The sequence below is a fragment of the Rutidosis leptorrhynchoides genome, chromosome 1 (genome assembly GCF_046630445.1).
Source record: "Rutidosis leptorrhynchoides isolate AG116_Rl617_1_P2 chromosome 1, CSIRO_AGI_Rlap_v1, whole genome shotgun sequence".
NCBI classification, from domain to species: domain Eukaryota; kingdom Viridiplantae; phylum Streptophyta; class Magnoliopsida; order Asterales; family Asteraceae; genus Rutidosis; species Rutidosis leptorrhynchoides.
The window spans coordinates 242077955-242094987 of NC_092333.1; the positions used below are offsets into that span (position 1 = coordinate 242077955).

At 37.9% G+C, this 17033-nt stretch overlaps 2 protein-coding genes across 2 annotated transcripts; both read left to right on the forward strand.

Moving 5' to 3' along the window:
• Nucleotides 1–10010: 10010 nt before the first annotated feature.
• On the forward strand, nt 10011–13492 carry LOC139868844 (receptor-like kinase TMK4). Its single transcript, XM_071857189.1, has 2 exons — nt 10011–12279; nt 12903–13492. Exons 1-2 carry the CDS (start codon nt 10017–10019, stop codon nt 13415–13417), a joined length of 2778 nt encoding a protein of 925 aa, XP_071713290.1. The 5' UTR covers nt 10011–10016; the 3' UTR covers nt 13418–13492.
• Nucleotides 13493–15421: 1929 nt separating this feature from the next.
• Nucleotides 15422–16594, forward strand: LOC139896213 (putative F-box protein At1g32420). The gene has a single exon (XM_071878810.1). It carries the CDS (start codon nt 15422–15424, stop codon nt 16592–16594), a length of 1173 nt encoding a protein of 390 aa, XP_071734911.1.
• The last annotated feature ends 439 nt before the right edge of the window (nt 16595–17033 follow it).

A 17033-nucleotide genomic window follows, 5' to 3' on the forward strand; every position in this document is an offset into this window, starting at 1 on the left:
TGGGCCTAACAAACCCCATCCAAAGTACCGGATGCTTTAGTACTTCGAAATTTATATCATGTCCGAAGGAGGATCCCGGAATGATAGGGATATTCTTATATGTATCTAGTTAATGTCGGTTACCAGGTGTTCACCATATGAATGATTATTTTTGTCTCTATGCATGGGACGTATATTTATGAGAACTGGAAATGAAATTCTTGTGGTCTATTAAAATGATGGAAATAAATGATTATGATAAACTAATGAACTCACCAACCTTTTGGTTGACACTTTAAAGCATGTTTATTCTCAGGTGTTAAAGAAATCTTCCGATGTGCATTTGCTCATTTTAAAGATATTACTTGGAGTCTTTCATAGCATATTTCGAAGAACGTTGCATTCGAGTCATTGAGTTCATCAAAGATTATTATTAAATCAATTTATAGTTGGATAGTGGATATTATGAAATGGTATGCATGCCTGTCAATTTTCGATGTAAAGAAAGTTTGTCTTTTAAAAACGAATGCAATGTTTGTAAAATGTATCATATAGAGGTCAAATACCTCGCAATGTAATCAACTATTGTGAATCGTTTATAATGTATATGAACGGGTCCTTTCAGTAATGAGCCATAGGACTAATTGAACATCTTTGACCAATCGTGACTATCGTTATTGATACAACCTATTTGTTTAGGTCAAGACTAGCATTGTTCTTTGCACACGTTACTTGTCGAAGTACTTATTTACTCTTGCGCTCAAGGTGAGATCATAGTCCCACTTTTACTCTTTTGAACTTACATTTGGGATGAGAAAACATAAACATTTCTTTTTAACTAAGTGAACACAAGTAGAGGAAAACAAACATTCTACATACGAGTTTAGAACGAAATCCTCAATTCGATTATCATTAGTTACACTTGCAGGGTGTAAGTGTAGGCGTGAACTTATGTTGTATGGCCATATGGGTTTGACAAACCCTTATCTCGGACGGTTCGCTACCGTCCACAGATGAAATATATTTTCGAGAAACAGTGTTGTTCTAGCACTATTAATGGGGTTCAACGGACGGAATGTTAAGCCTTGATAATTGGGTGCTCGTGAATATTAACTTTTAGAATGTATTACTATTTTATCATTGATGTAAATCTTGTGGTTCGACTTACTTTTACTCACCTACTTACTTAAACCTATGATTTCACCAACGTTTTCGTTGACAGATTTCTATGTTTTTCTCAGGTCCTTGAACATTAGGTGATACATGCTTCCGCTCATTCTTTTGATACTTGCTTTGGATATCGAGTATACATGCATATGTGGAGCGTCTTTTGACTACTTTAAACTGTGTCGCACGTGTTTCATTTGTACTTAAACATCGTTATGTACTAGTTATGGAAACTACTTTTGTAAACTTTGAAACATCCACACTTATGAAATGAATGCGACATATTTTCGGTCAAACTTGGTCTTAAAGACTTATGACCATGTAATGGGACCTACGTAGACGGCGCCGTCAAACATGATTTTGTCGGGTCGCTACAGATGGTATCAGAGCGTTGGTTGTAGGGATTTAGAGTTCACTGGTGTCAACCCCGAGTCATAGGGTACATTAGTGAGTCTAGACTACAACCGGAATATAGACTTGAAGTAGGAATTACTTGACTACTTGTGCATTATACTCGAACGTTTATACTCACATCTACTTTTATTTCATCTTAATCTCACGTTGTTTAATTTGATTGACGCACCACCTTGACTTAGTGAAATGATGTCGAATGCACATATGAATCAGGGTAATATAATTTCCGGGATTATATTACGGTGACTCATATGAACGTTCCGATATTGTGGCATAAAGAATTTAAGGCGAGTCAAGGAAAATTTTTTCTCTCTATCCTTATTCCATATCATGATTAGTATTATTGAAAATACTAATCAACGGTATCCTTGTGTTTGAAGGAACAATGCCTCCTCGTCGTGTGCCACGCCATGAGACTCCCGAACAAGCTCTACAACGAATGATAGCCACCGCCGTGGAAGCGGCCATGGCCGATCACTCCTCCAACAATAACAATAACCACAACAACAACAACAATGGAGCCGGTAACTCAAACGTAGGGTGCTCCTACAAATCCTTCATGGGGTGCAAACCTCACACTTTTGATGAAACCGGAGGACCGGTCGTGCTCACCCGATGGTTTGAGCAAACGGAAGCCATCTTTAGCATAAGCGGTTGTCGGGACCAAGACAAGGTCAAATACTCCTCACACACTTTCGCCGGTGTCGCCCTCACATGGTGGAACACCTATATACAATCAGTGGGTACCGATGAAGCTCATGCCCTCTCTTGGGCCGATTTAAGGGAAAAGATGATTGTTGAATATTTCCCCCGCGAAGAAACCCGAAAGCTCGAATAAGAGCTAAGAACTTTGAAGGCGGTCGGAAACGATCTCAAGGCCTACAACCAACGCTTCACCGAACTATCCTTGATGTGTCCTAATCTCGTGAACCCCGAATCTCAAAGGGTTGAACTATATATGGACGGTCTTCCAAAAAGCATCAAACAAGGAGTGATGTCATCCAAACCCGTTAATCACCAAGCCGCTTTGAACATGGCCCGCCAATTGATTGAAACAGTTGATGAAATCGTAGTGCCGGCTCCTAAGGCCGAAGACAAATTGGGTGGCAACAAAAGGAAATGGGAAGCCACTCCATCAAGCAACTACAACAACAATACCTTCACCAAAAAGCCTTTCAAAAACGACGGCAAGAAAGGTTATGCCGGAACTCAACCTTTTTGCAACAAATGTCACAAGCACCACTCGGGTGAATGCGGCAAGCTAATTTGCCACCGGTGCCAAGGAGTTGGTCATAAGGCCAACAATTGCACAAGCGCCGCCCCCATCGCTCCAAAAGGGCCCAATCCTCCAAAAACGGTCACTTGTTACGAATGTGGCCAAACGGGCCATTATAGAAATGCATGCCCGAAGAGGAAAGATAACCCCAATATGCGCGGCCGAGCTTTCAATATCAACACCGAGGAAGTCCGAGATGATAATGAATTGGTCACGGGTACGTTTCTTCTCAACAACACTTATGTTACTTGTTTATTCGATTCGGGTGCCGATAAGAGTTTTGTATCCAAGACTTTGACTCATTCTTTTAATACTCCACCACGTCCACTAGATACCACTTATACCATTGAAGTGGCCAACGGAAAACTATTGAGTGCCGACACATATTACCGGGGGTGTACGTTAAACATTTTGGGTAATGAGTTTGAAATTGACTTGATACCCATGGAACTAGGGAGCTTCTATGTAATAATCGGTATGAATTGGCTAGCCAAAACGAAATCTCACATCCTTTATGATCTTAACGCAATCCGAATCCCTATCGAGAATGGTGAACCTTTGATCGTCTATGGCGATAAGAGTTGCACCGGACTCAACCTCGTTTCGTGTATTAAAGTTAGAAAACTACTCCGTAAGGGTTGTTTTGCGATCCTTGCTCACGTTAAGAAAGTCGAGTCCGATGAGAAGCACATCGATGATGTGCCAATTGTTAGTGACTATTCCGATGTATTTCCTGATGAATTGCCGGGTCTTCCACCTCATCGACCGGTTGAATTCCAAATCGATCTTATTTCGGGAGCCGAACTCGTAGCACGTGCACCATATAGACTCGCTCCATCCGAAATGCAAGAATTGCAAAGTCAAATCCAAGAACTACTTGATCGTGGTTTTATCCAACCTAGCCATTCACCTTGGGGCGCTCCGATTTTGTTTGTTAAAAAGAAAGACGGATCCCTACGAATGTGCATTGACTATCGTGAACTAAACAAATTGACGGTAAAGAATCGATATCCTCTTCCTCTCATCGATGACCTCTTTGATCAATTACAAGGGTCTTGTGTATATTCAAAAATCGATCTCCGCTCGGGTTATCATCAATTGAGGGTTAAGGGGGAAGATGTCTCCAAAACCGCTTTCCGAACTCGTTATGGTAGTTATGAATTTCTTGTAATGCCATTTGGTCTCACTAACGCACCGGCGGTGTTCATGGATCTTATGAACAGCGTGCGCAAACCGTATCTTGACAAATTCGTTATCGTGTTCATCGATGATATTTTAGTCTATTCAAAAAGCGAAGAAGAACACGAGGAACACCTCCGACTTATGCTTGAACTTTTAAGACAAGAACAACTCTATGCCAAATTCTCCAAGTGTGAATTTTGGTTAAAGGAAGTTCAATTTCTTGGTCATGTTGTAAGTGACCAAGGTATTAAAGTCGATCCAACGAAAATTGAAGCCATTAGTAAATGGGAGACTCCTACTACTCCTACTCACATCCGTCAATTCTTGGGTCTCGCCAGATACTACCGTAGATTCATCAAGGATTTTTCTTTGGTTGCTCGTCCTCTAACCACGTTAACTCATAAGGGAAGAAAATTCGTTTGGGCAACCGAACATGAATCCGCATTCCAAATCTTGAAAACGAAGCTAACCATCGCTCCTATCTTGTCACTTCCCGAAGGCAATGATGACTTTGTTGTATATTGCGATGCCTCGAAACATGGTTTTGGGTGTGTATTGATGCAACGAACGAAAGTCATTGCTTATGCTTCTCGACAACTCAAAATTCATGAACGAAACTACACGACGCATGATCTCGAACTCGGAGCCATTGTCTTTGCACTTAAAATGTGGAGACACTATCTTTATGGAACCAAGAGTACTATCTTTACCGACCACAAAAGTCTCCAACACATTTTCGATCAAAAGCAACTAAACATGAGACAACGAAGGTGGATTGAAACCTTAAACGATTACGATTGCGAGCTTTGTTACCATCCCGAAAAGGCAAATGTAGTAGCCGATGCCTTAAGTCGAAAAGAAAGGGCGGTGCCTCTTCGTGTCCGAGCTTTAAACATCACCATTCACACCAACCTTAATAGCCAAATTCGGGTAGCCCAAGATGAGGCTCTCAAGGATGAAAACGTTTCACACGAGCTCTTGAACATTCTCGTCTCTCGATTCGAAGTTAGGGAGACCGGACTTCGATATTTCGCCGGAAGGATTTGGGTGCCTAGATATGGGGACCTACGAAGTCTTATTTTAGATGAAGCCCATAAGTCACGATACTCGATTCACCCCGGTGCCAATAAGATGTACCATGACCTTAAACAACAATATTGGTGGCCGAACATCAAAAGGGACGTAGCTACTTATGTTTTCAAGTGTTTGACATGTTCCAAAGTCAAAGCCGAACACCAAAGACCGTCCGGATTACTTCAACAACCCGAAATCCCGCAATGGAAGTGGGAAAGGATAACGATGGATTTTATCACCAAACTACCAAAAACGTCGGGCGGTTATGATACTATTTGGGTTATTGTTGACCGTCTCACCAAATCCGCACACTTCCTTGCCATGAAAGAAACGGACAAAATGGAGAAACTTGCACAACTTTACATCAAGGAGATCGTAGCCCGACACGGTGTACCTTTATCGATTATCTCCGACCGAGATGGCCGTTTTGTTTCTAGATTTTGGCGTACCTTGCAAGAAGCGTTGGGAACGCGTTTAGACATGAGCACCGCATATCATCCTCAAACCGATGGACAAAGCGAACGTACAATTCAAACCTTAGAGGACATGTTACGAGCTTGCGTGGTTGATTTTGGAAAAGCTTGGGACAAGCACTTACCTCTCGCCGAGTTCTCTTACAACAATAGTTATCACGCGAGTATTAAAGCCGCACCTTTTGAAGCGCTATATGGCCAAAAATGTAGTTCACCTCTTTGTTGGGCCGAGGTAGGAGACGTGAAAATCACCGGACCCGAACTCATTAACGAAACCACCGAGAAGATCGTACAAATCCGAGATAGGCTTCGGACGGCCCGGAGTCGTCAAAAGAGTTATACCGACAAACGACGCAACGACCTCGAATTTCAAGTCGGTGACCGAGTAATGTTAAAAGTCGCACCTTGGAAAGGTGTAATCCGTTTTGGGAAACGCGGGAAGCTAAATCCGCGGTATATTGGTCCTTTCGAAATCTTGGAGCGTATTGGAATCGTTGCTTATCGTTTAGATCTTCCGCCTCAATTGAACTCCGTTCATCCTACCTTCCATGTATCTAACTTGAAAAAGTGTCTTGCCGAACCCGATATCGTCATCCCTCTCGAGGAACTTACTATTGATGACAAACTCCATTTTGTGGAAGAACCGGTTGAAATTGTGGACACCTCCGTCAAGACGTTGAAACAAAGCCGAATTCCGATTGTCAAGGTTCGTTGGAATGCCAAAAGAGGACCCGAGTTTACTTGAGAAAGGCAAGATCAAATGCAAAAGAAATATCCTCACTTGTTCCCGGTTCCGGAAACGCAAGATTCCGAGGAAGCAACAACTACTACTACGCCTACTTAAATTTCGGGACGAAATTTCTTTTAAGGAGTAGGTAATGTAACATCCCGCCTTTTTCCGTTTACTTTTCCGTTATACTATTTTAAACTCCGTTATATGTTTATAACATCTCCCGTTAATACGCGTTTTAAATTATCTCGTTTAGGTAATTCACGCACCCGTTTCCAAAGTTGAGGGACTAAGTTTGACAAAGGAGCAAAGAGGTGACTAGGTCAAAGAGTCAACACTCTTCCTCCTCCATTCATTATTTCTTTTCTTTTCCATTTTTCTCTAATACTTTCACAAATTCTCTCAAACACCATTTCAAAGATTCATCATCTAATCAAAATCTAACAAGCTTCAATCTAAACTAATTTCATATTTGGAATCCTTGCAACTTCCTCTTCGATTCCATACCGATTACATCTCATTTGGGTAACTTTCTAAAATCACTAGATTTTGTGTTCTTGATGTTTTTAAGTTATAAAGTTGTTAATTAGTGTCTATGGCTCAAGTCTAACATGAATATATGATTTATATGCTCGATTTCGTTATTTGAAGTAATTAGCTTGAGTATGAACTTTGGTGTGTTTGATTTGGTGATTTGGTTGTTTGAATGTTGTTAAAAGTTATAAATGCATGTATTAAATGTGTTCCTAGTATCACTAGCTTCAATTTGATGTGTAGGTTGTTTTAGAAAACTTCATAAACATGATTAGTGATTTTGATGTTGTTGGTTAGGGTTTGATAGAATTTAATGTGAACATTTAATGCTTTGAATGACATGAAATGTTATTTGTAAGTGTTAGGTTGTATTGTATGATTGATCACCTTCGAAACGGCATATCATTCATGTAAATTGGTTGCCGAATCATCAAATTTCATTTATGAACTTGAATGCATTTAATGAGGAGCTTTGAATGTGATTTTGGTTGTTGTAAAAGTAAATGTGATTGTTGAAATGTGTTTAGTTGTTTTCCTTGTCAAAATACCTTTCCGATGAAATAAGATACATGTTTTGGTTGTTTGCGGGTCATAAATGGTGATTGTTTGAAGTTAGGTTCGTGCATAAAACTTAAAAACTGCCAGATTTCTCTGTACAGGTAATGGCGCGGCGCGCCATATACCCGCGCGGCGCGCCAAAGTGGTCTGTCCAACTTTGTCAATTTTCGAATAATGTTTGCTATGCTATGCACCTTCGATTCACATGTAACTTGTTCTAACATGCTCATATATGATTAAAAACCTCAGAAAAATAGTTCGGGACCCGACCCGAACGTGTTGACTTTTTCGTTGACTTTGACCGACCAAAGTTTGACTTTTTGTCAAACTTAACCAAATGATTATGCAACATTTCTAACTTGTTTCTATACTTGTATCTTGCATGAAACTTGACAAATTGATTCACATGCTACATAATCGAGTCGTAACGAGCCATAGGACTAATTGAACATCTTTGACCAATCGTGACTATCGTTATTGATACAACCTATTTGTTTAGGTCAAGACTAGCATTGTTCTTTACACACGTTACTTGTCGAAGTACTTATTTACTCTTGCACTCAAGGTGAGATCATAGTCCCACTTTTACTCTTTTGAACTTACATTTGGGATGAGAAAACATAAACATTTCTTTTTAACTAAGTGAACACAAGTAGAGGAAAACAAACATTCTACATACGAGTTTAGAACGAAATCCTCAATTCGATTATCATTAGTTACACTTGCAGGGTGTAAGTGTAGGCGTGAACTTATGTTGTATGGCCATATGGGTTTGACAAACCCTCATCTCGGACGGTTCGCTACCGTCCACAGATGAAATATATTTTCGAGAAACAGTGTTGTTCTAGCACTATTAATGGGGTTCAACGGACGGAATGTTAAGCCTTGATAATTGGGTGCTCGTGAATATTAACTTTTAGAATGTATTACTATTTTATCATTGATGTAAATCTTGTGGTTCGACTTACTTTTACTCACCTACTTACTTAAACCTATGATTTCACCAACGTTTTCGTTGACAGATTTCTATGTTTTTCTCAGGTCCTTGAACATTAGGTGATACATGCTTCCGCTCATTCTTTTGATACTTGCTTTGGATATCGAGTATACATGCATATGTGGAGCGTCTTTTGACTACTTTAAACTGTGTCGCACGTGTTTCATTTGTACTTAAACATCGTTATGTACTAGTTATGGAAACTACTTTTGTAAACTTTGAAACATCCACACTTATGAAATGAATGCGAGATATTTTCGGTCAAACTTGGTCTTAAAGACTTATGACCATGTAATGGGACCTACGTAGACGGCGCCGTCAAACATGATTTTGTCGGGTCGCTACAGTGATTATGTCGAAGGTATCGTGTACCTATCAGAGATGGGTGCATTATCATTACCTATTTTAAAATTATGATTATGAACTTAATTAATCTTAAGTGAAAGTCATTACATCTATAATGGAACGGGCATTATTGGCACTTTGACAATATATATTTACACTTTGCCACTCTTAACTTACAAATTCTTAATAACAGTAACATCACACATTTATCACTCACACATATGCCCGATCACCGTTTACTTAGAAAGCGTTACGAAGTATTAGTAATTACAACGATAATCTTGTGAACGGTATCTCAATATCTAATCTCGTAAACTCTTTAAACTGTTGGTGATTTTAGTGTTATCAACAAACATTTTAGTTAATTGAGATTTACTTGAAAGCAAGGGTAATCAAGTTATACTTAGTAACGGGTTTGGAGTGTGTGGAGTACACGCCCGTAAGAGTTAACTTGATACTGGCATGGAAATTGTGGTATTGAAAATGTTCAAAATTCCACCATTTTCCATTATGTGTTAACGAAAAGTTGCGTCTTTTTGTTGAAAGGTTGCCTCTTTTTGTTGAAAGGTTGATACCTTTCATCGCACCCTTTCATTTCTTATATATTTGAGATATGAGTTTTGCTTTCATAAGAATATAGACAGAAACATTCACATTCTCGCTAATACTATAATTTGATCTCTTCTTGCCTAGAGAAAAATTGCGTTCTTGTCTTATCCCAATTAAGATTTCGTGTAACCCGAGGCAACTAGGGTTGAAATACTTAATTAGGAAAGTGTTTCACGATTCACAAATCAATCTATTTTCAACATAAACATCTTCAATTATAACTTTAATATAGTTGTTAATATTTCTAATATTACAACGATAAATAATTGCATCTAAAAGGAATGATAAAAATTAATGATAGAAAGGATTAGAAGATTTTTTATATTCTTTATAGATTTTTTTTTTTTTTTTTTTGACGAAATGGTTACTAAGGACTCCATTTTTGCGATGAAGTTGTTACTGTATTATAATGAAAACCAAAAGGTTGTAAATGTAATTTACTTTTCACTCAAGTATACTGTATACGTTCTTTAGAACAACCAAAACAAATTACCGTTAATCATTCCACTTATAACGGCACGGACATAAGATCCCCACTTGGACACTTGGATCTCTATATTTACAGATAATATCCTTCCAGTTTTAAAAACTTACAAATAACACCCTACACTTTACTTTCTTATTTCTCGGACACATTTATACAGTCCACACTCAACACCACCTTCACTTCCTAAAATCATGGCAGATCACCGCAGCCATCTCCTCCGCCTCACCGCCATCCTCCTCCACCTCTTCTTCACCTCCGCCGACGACGCCACCGTAATGTCAAAACTCTCCACCTCCATTTCACCTACACCGTCTACCTGGCAAACCACCACTAACTACTGTGATTGGGAAGGAATCGCATGTGATAACGAAAAACGAGTTACAGTAATCAACATTCCGGAAAAATCACTCACCGGAACCCTACCGGACGATGTCAACACTCTTACTCAGCTCAAAACCTTAGCTCTTCAACGGAACTCACTTTCCGGCGAGCTCCCAAGTTTAGCTAATTTATCATTACTTGAAGAAGTGTATCTTGACGGTAACAATTTCACTTCAATTTCTTCAGGTTTCTTTGTAGGTTTAACGAATCTTAAAAGTTTTAGTATATCTGATAATTTGGATCTGTCACCGTGGACAATACCAGATAATCTCCTTGATAGTACTAATTTGAAAACATTCGATGCCAGTAATGCGAATATATCCGGTTCGATTCCGGATATTTTCGATAACTTCCCTAATTTGCAGGATGTTAGGTTATCTTATAATAACTTAACAGGAATTTTACCTGTTAGTTTAGGTAGATCTGAGGTAATGAATCTTTGGTTAAATAACCAGAAACAAGGACTTAGTGGAACACTTGATGTTTTAGCAAATATGACTCAGCTGAAGCAAGTTTGGTTACAGGCGAACGCGTTTACCGGTGCGGTTCCGGATCTATCGCAGTGTACCGATTTATTCGATCTGCAACTTAGAGATAATCAGTTAACAGGAGTATTGCCTAGGTCTTTAAGTTCTCTTCCTAATTTAGCTAATATTACTTTACAAAATAATAAGTTGCAGGGTCCGTTACCTGTGTTTGGGAATAGTACGAAGTTTGAGTTAGGGCTAAATACTAATAGTTTTTGTTTATCTATTCCGGGAGATTGTGATCCGCAAGTATCGGCTCTACTTGATGTTGCCGGAGCGCTCGGGTATCCGATGTCGTTGGCGGAAACTTGGCGAGGGAATAATGCTTGTGAGGGAGGATGGGATTTTGTTACTTGTGATTCTTTGGGGAAGAATGTGACAGCTGTCAATTTTGGGAAACAGAAGTTTTCGGGTACTATTTCACGTTCTTTAGTGAATCTGACTTCATTAAGGACTATTTCGTTGAATGAGAACAATCTTGTTGGTTCTATTCCTGATGTTTTGGTGTCTTTGCCGGATCTTATACTTATTGATGTTTCAAACAATAATCTTTCGGGTCCTTTACCCGTATTCCCACCGAAAGTGAAGTTTCTACATGATAACAATCCGTTATTAGGTCAAAGTATTCCTAGTGGAAGTAAAAATCCACCAGGTTCTGCATCGAATTCTAGTGTTGCGGATCAAAGCTCACTTAGGCGGTCAAAGGGTTCGTCTAGTTCTGTTGGTATGATTAGTGGAGTCGTGTTTAGTGTTCTTATTTTCGCTTTGATTGTGATGTTTGTGTCTTACAAATGCTATATGAGGAACAAATATCAAAAGGTTGGTAGAATTGGAAGTCCAGAAACTGGTAAGGAGTTGGTAAAAGAAAGTGTGATTGGTAGTAGTTCGAACGCGTTTATAGTTCATACCGAATTACAAAGTCAAAGTAGTGGTGATCATAGTGAAATGCCCGTTTTTGAAAGTGGTAATGTGATGATTTCCATTCAAGTTTTAAAACAAGTTACTAACAATTTTAGCGATAAAAACGTATTAGGAAGAGGTGGATTTGGAGTTGTTTATAAGGGCGAGTTACACGATGGCACTATGATTGCAGTCAAAAGGATGGAGTCGGGTGTGAAGGGTACGAAAGGGATTAACGAGTTTCAAGCAGAAATTGGTGTATTAACAAAAGTAAGACATAGACATCTTGTTGCTCTTTTGGGTTATTGTATTAATGATAACGAGAGGCTATTGGTGTATGAATACATGCCACAAGGTACTTTAAGTCAACATTTGTTTAACTGGAGAGAATGTAAAGGTCATCCTCTTAATTGGAAACAACGGGTTTCGATTGCTTTAGATGTGGGACGAGGGGTTGAGTATTTGCATAGTTTGGCACAACAAAGTTTTATTCATCGAGATTTAAAGCCGTCTAATATTCTTCTTGGTAATGATATGAGAGCAAAAGTTGCTGATTTTGGTTTGGTTAAGAATGCGCCTGATGGGAAGTACTCTGTTGAGACTAAATTGGCTGGGACTTTTGGGTATTTGGCTCCAGAGTATGCTGGTGAGAATTTTCGACCTTCACTTTTACATTCTGTTTTAGCTGTTACAAATCTTATTATTATAGGTGACAGTGTTAACCAATTTATTTATGAATGGGTCAGTTTGGGTTGCGTTTTAGTTCAAACGGGTCAAAACATATGATCAGCTGAAAGGAGGAACTGGACAATTGTTCAAATGTGTCAGAAAGCTTGAAAATCAAAAAGCAAATTTTAAAAGTGCATACAACCTCCTATATTGTTGTATACAAAGATTAAGGATACTAATATAGTGATATTATTTAGTAGTCATAAACAATAATTTTTTGTTAATAATGTATACACAAGTGTTTGCTAATTGACCCAACCATGCACATCCTTTTCAACCATATTAACCTGCTTTTTTAGCTGTTAGCCAACCCGCCCATTTTGCCACCTGAACGTTTTTTCTTTTTTTTCTTTTAATCTACAAATTTTGCGCCCCTTAGATTTTCTGATTTCATTTTCAATTGATTTTGTTAGAAAAACTAAATTTCAATTCCTATTGATATGCATTGAACTTATGGTTGCTTTTTAATATTATCTTAATTCAAAGCTAATTATTAATAACCAAACTCTAATAACGAATAAACTTTTCTTGTCAAAACAGCAACCGGAAGGGTGACAACGAAAGTGGATGTGTTTGCATTCGGGGTAGTCTTAATGGAATTAATAACAGGCCGAAAAGCACTAGACGAAGATATGCCCGACGAGAGATGTCATTTGGTGACATGGTTCCGAAGAGTCCTTATAGCCAAAGAAAACATAGTCAAATCTATTGACCAATTTCTTGATACCGATGATGAAGAAACCCTAGAAAGCATCTTCAAGGTTGCTGAATTAGCTGGCCATTGTACTGCACGTGAGCCGTTTCAAAGACCCGACATGGGTCATGCAGTTAACGTGTTGGGCCCACTTGTAGAGCAATGGAAACCTTCAAAACATGAAGAAGAAGTAGAAGAAACTTATAGCCACAAATTGAGCTTGCCTGAAGTTCTTCAAAGATGGCAAGCTGATGAGGGTACTTCGAGAATGTTTGATATGTCGTTTAGTGAAACTCAGTCAAGCATACCAAGTAAACCATTGGGATTTTCGGACACGTTTGATTCGACAGATTGCCGGTAACGGAAAAAAAGAGAAGTCAAATTGCAAAAGAGTCAACTTTAAGCAAAGCTTCCAACCGAGAACAGATGGATTATATACAGGTTTTCATTCTTATCAAGTTCTTTAATTTACTGAAGATAATCAAGAACAGGTGGTTAAAGTTCGTTCCATTTTCAAGAAATTTTTTAAGTAAATTAAACCTAATCTTATTAAGCATGTATTATTATGCTAAATTTGATTAAGGTTCTTTTAGCTGACCGATTCCATAAAACATGGAGTGGGCACATGATGTTGTAATATTTACAGCTTAAAAGGATATAGGATAAAGCGAATGTTCTCTTCAACTACTTGAATTCTTGATAATATATATATATATATATATATATATATATATATATATATATATATATATATATATATATATATATATATATATATATATATATATATATATTAAAGCGCACATTATTAGGAACATGGGTATGCAGTATTCTTGGGTCATCTTGTGATCTGGCTGCCACATTTCTTGTGTAAACTATGTCTGTATAATGATGGGTCAATTTGGATATTTCAAACGAGATGAATTGTTCAACTTGTGTTTAATAATATATTTCTTTATGATGAGTACTTAACTCGGATGTATGTGGCCTAATTTTTTCCTGACCACCACATGATATGTTGCTGAAATTTGAATTTGAGACTTTGGGTAGAACACCAATCACTAGGCCAGCTTGCGATGATTTTCATTTTGTTGAGTGTATTCTTAAGGAATTCTTAAAAAACAGTTAACTCATATATCAAGTTCTTAATGAGAGCATTCAAGGCTAGTTTTATCGTGAGATTCTATTCATTCATATAACTATAATTTTCTGTTGTTATTTTGAACTAATGGATGTGGCGCAATAAGAGTTTTTATTTTGGAAATTTCGGTTCTTAATAGGAGTCAATGTAAATTATGTAATAATAGAAGAACAATATCCAACCTCGGATATAAATATACTGTTTGAGGTTTAGGGTTTAAGGTACGGGGGCACGAGTTATGGTCTTCAACTAAGGTTTTAAAAACCTGTTTGAACATCAAACAGGTCAGTCAGACCAGTTAAACCGTGAATTAGGGTGTGGTGTTCGAATAATTTTTGAGCTGAATTGGCTGTTTTCTTTTTCATCCAGACCGGTAAACTAGTGAGCCCAAATCAACTAGAAAATCGATTTCGTTTTTTCTTTTCATTTGAATGATCCAAAACGATTTGTCCCAAATCTAAGGTTACATCCAAGTGAAACCGAAAGGAAAAAATGGGTTCGTTCAATTTATCCTCTAGAGGACTAATAATAGTGTTTTACATCGTCTTTTTTTCCCCCCGAAAATAACGATAACTATTATAAGAACAGAAAATGTTTTCGGAAAAAAAAGAATTCAACAAGAAATACAAAAAAGAACTCTGACGAGGCTCGTATCTAGAAAATGGATACCACAGCCTCACGACGCCCTCACCTAACCTAAACCATAACTAAACCAAATCTAAAATAGAAAATACAAATTCTAAAGATTACAATGAAACACGAGACATGAAATCGATATACAAGAACTCAAAGGTCCTTAATGAACACGCCAAATTTAGTCATTTCAACACCTTAAACCACTTTCTCCTTACGCTTTTGCTGATTCTCGTTCCTAACCGACGGACGTGAGGTGTCGCTAGAATTAATAAGATTAACCGTAACTGGTTCACACTCGACAATACAAGTCCTCATATTATCAAAAGTCGCGAAAGCCTCGTCGGTCATATTATGCTTTGTGAACCCCCAAAGAACATCCATTCCCCAAGTCCACAAAAACCACTCTTCGTATGTACCTTACCTCGAGGTGTTTATGTATACATTAGAATGTTGAGGGATTTAAACTCAAAAATTATATTATGATACAAGGTAAGGTGGTGTAGACGTAAGTGCATTCCGTCAGATAAGTTGCCTTATAACACTTCTAATATCGAAACCCTAATTTAGCATCTCAAAGTTAAAATTAAAATGTCTGACCACATACCTTTTGAAATTCAAACAGAGATTATTAAGAACCTTCCTGTTAAATCACTGATTCGATTCAGATCGGTTTCGAAACCGTGGAAGTCTCTAATCGATAGCTCCGAATTCATTGTTAATTATCACGTGAACCACTCTCAACTGCAGCATCATTTGCTTGTAAGGTACGATGATTCACAACAAATTCGTGCGTGGAATTCAGAAGATGAAAAATATGAATCAATTGTGGATGATGACAGTTTTCCCCAAAATAAGTTTCCCCTGGTTGTTCCAACGTCTGTTAAACAACTGGGTAAGCTTCCAAAAATGTTAGGTACCTCTCAAGGTCTGTTTTCTTTTTACAAATCTACTGCAAGGTGGGATTATTCCAAAATGATGACTGTTGTCATTTGGAATCCTACAATTGGAAAATCAGTTAGTGTTGTTGTGCCTAATGTGTTTCGAAACTACCCCTTAGACACTGTTGTTGGCTTCGGGGTTTGTCCTCGAACCATGGACCCTATGCTTGTCAAGATTACTTATATATCAAATTGGGAATACCATAAGATAATTTGCATCCCTTTGCAAGTTGAGATTTTTACTTTGAGTTTAGGGGTTTGGAGGAGTTCATCTAATAATGTGCCTCGTAAATCAATTAAAGTGACACAGGACCAGGTAGTAAGCGTAGATAGGTTTATACATTGGCTTGCTATCGATAGGGTTCGAAGGGGTAATGAATATTGTCCGAGTAACTTGATTTTATCATTTGATATGATATCTGAAGAATTTACAGATGTTTATCTCCCGGATAGTTTGGCGCAACATAGTCCATGGGACTTGGTTATATGTAAGCTGAGGAAATCTCTTGTGATGCTTCAAATTTTAGAGGTCAAGGCACAAAAATATTGTGTATGGAAGATGGAATATGGTGCTCCAAACACATTTAAAAAGTTATATGTTATTAAGTCACCAGATGCATCATTATTAGAAATATCTAGGGTACTAGGATTTAGGAAAACCGGCGAACCTTTAATTGATGTGTACTATGATACTGATGAAAAAACTGCAATGTTTGTTTATGAACCTGACTCGGAGGACTTCAATGATATTGGTGTTTATGGATGTGGGACTCCTTCCTTTGCAAGTTCATATATGGAAACACTACTATTACTTAACAACTGAAATTGCGAGATATTTTTCAACATACTATTCGCTTTTGGACATCAATTGAAGAAAAGATGATGGCAGAATTCTGAATGGTGGGAGCTAAACACACTTTTGACTTTGAATTCTAATTTGGCATAATTCTCAATCGTCCACCATTTGTTTATTTTACTATTTCCGTAGATGTATAATTTATTTTTTAGAAATATTTATGAAATTTTGAAGTGTGCATTCCATGAGGGTGCAGTGGGATCTGTAATGAGTGGCACTTTGTTTCGTTTATATGCTAAATAAGAGTCAATCCATCCATACTGTTAAGGTTAACACCAGGTATTTTCAACTCCAATTCTTGATTTACTATGGAACTGTTTCAAGGTAGCACCATTTTGGGGTTCAAGATTTCGTTAGACATTAAAAACAAAGAAGATGGATTATAAAAACAAAAAGTCATGTATAA

Coding starts and splice junctions, on each gene's coding strand:
- LOC139896213 (XM_071878810.1), top strand. CDS start 15,422: ATGTCTGACCACATACCTTTTGAAATTCAAACAGAGATTATTAAGAAC.
- LOC139868844 (XM_071857189.1), top strand. CDS start 10,017: ATGGCAGATCACCGCAGCCATCTCCTCCGCCTCACCGCCATCCTCCTC. Junction 12,280..12,902: donor TTTGGCTCCAGAGTATGCTG/GTGAGAATTTTC, acceptor TTGTCAAAACAG/CAACCGGAAGGGTGACAACG.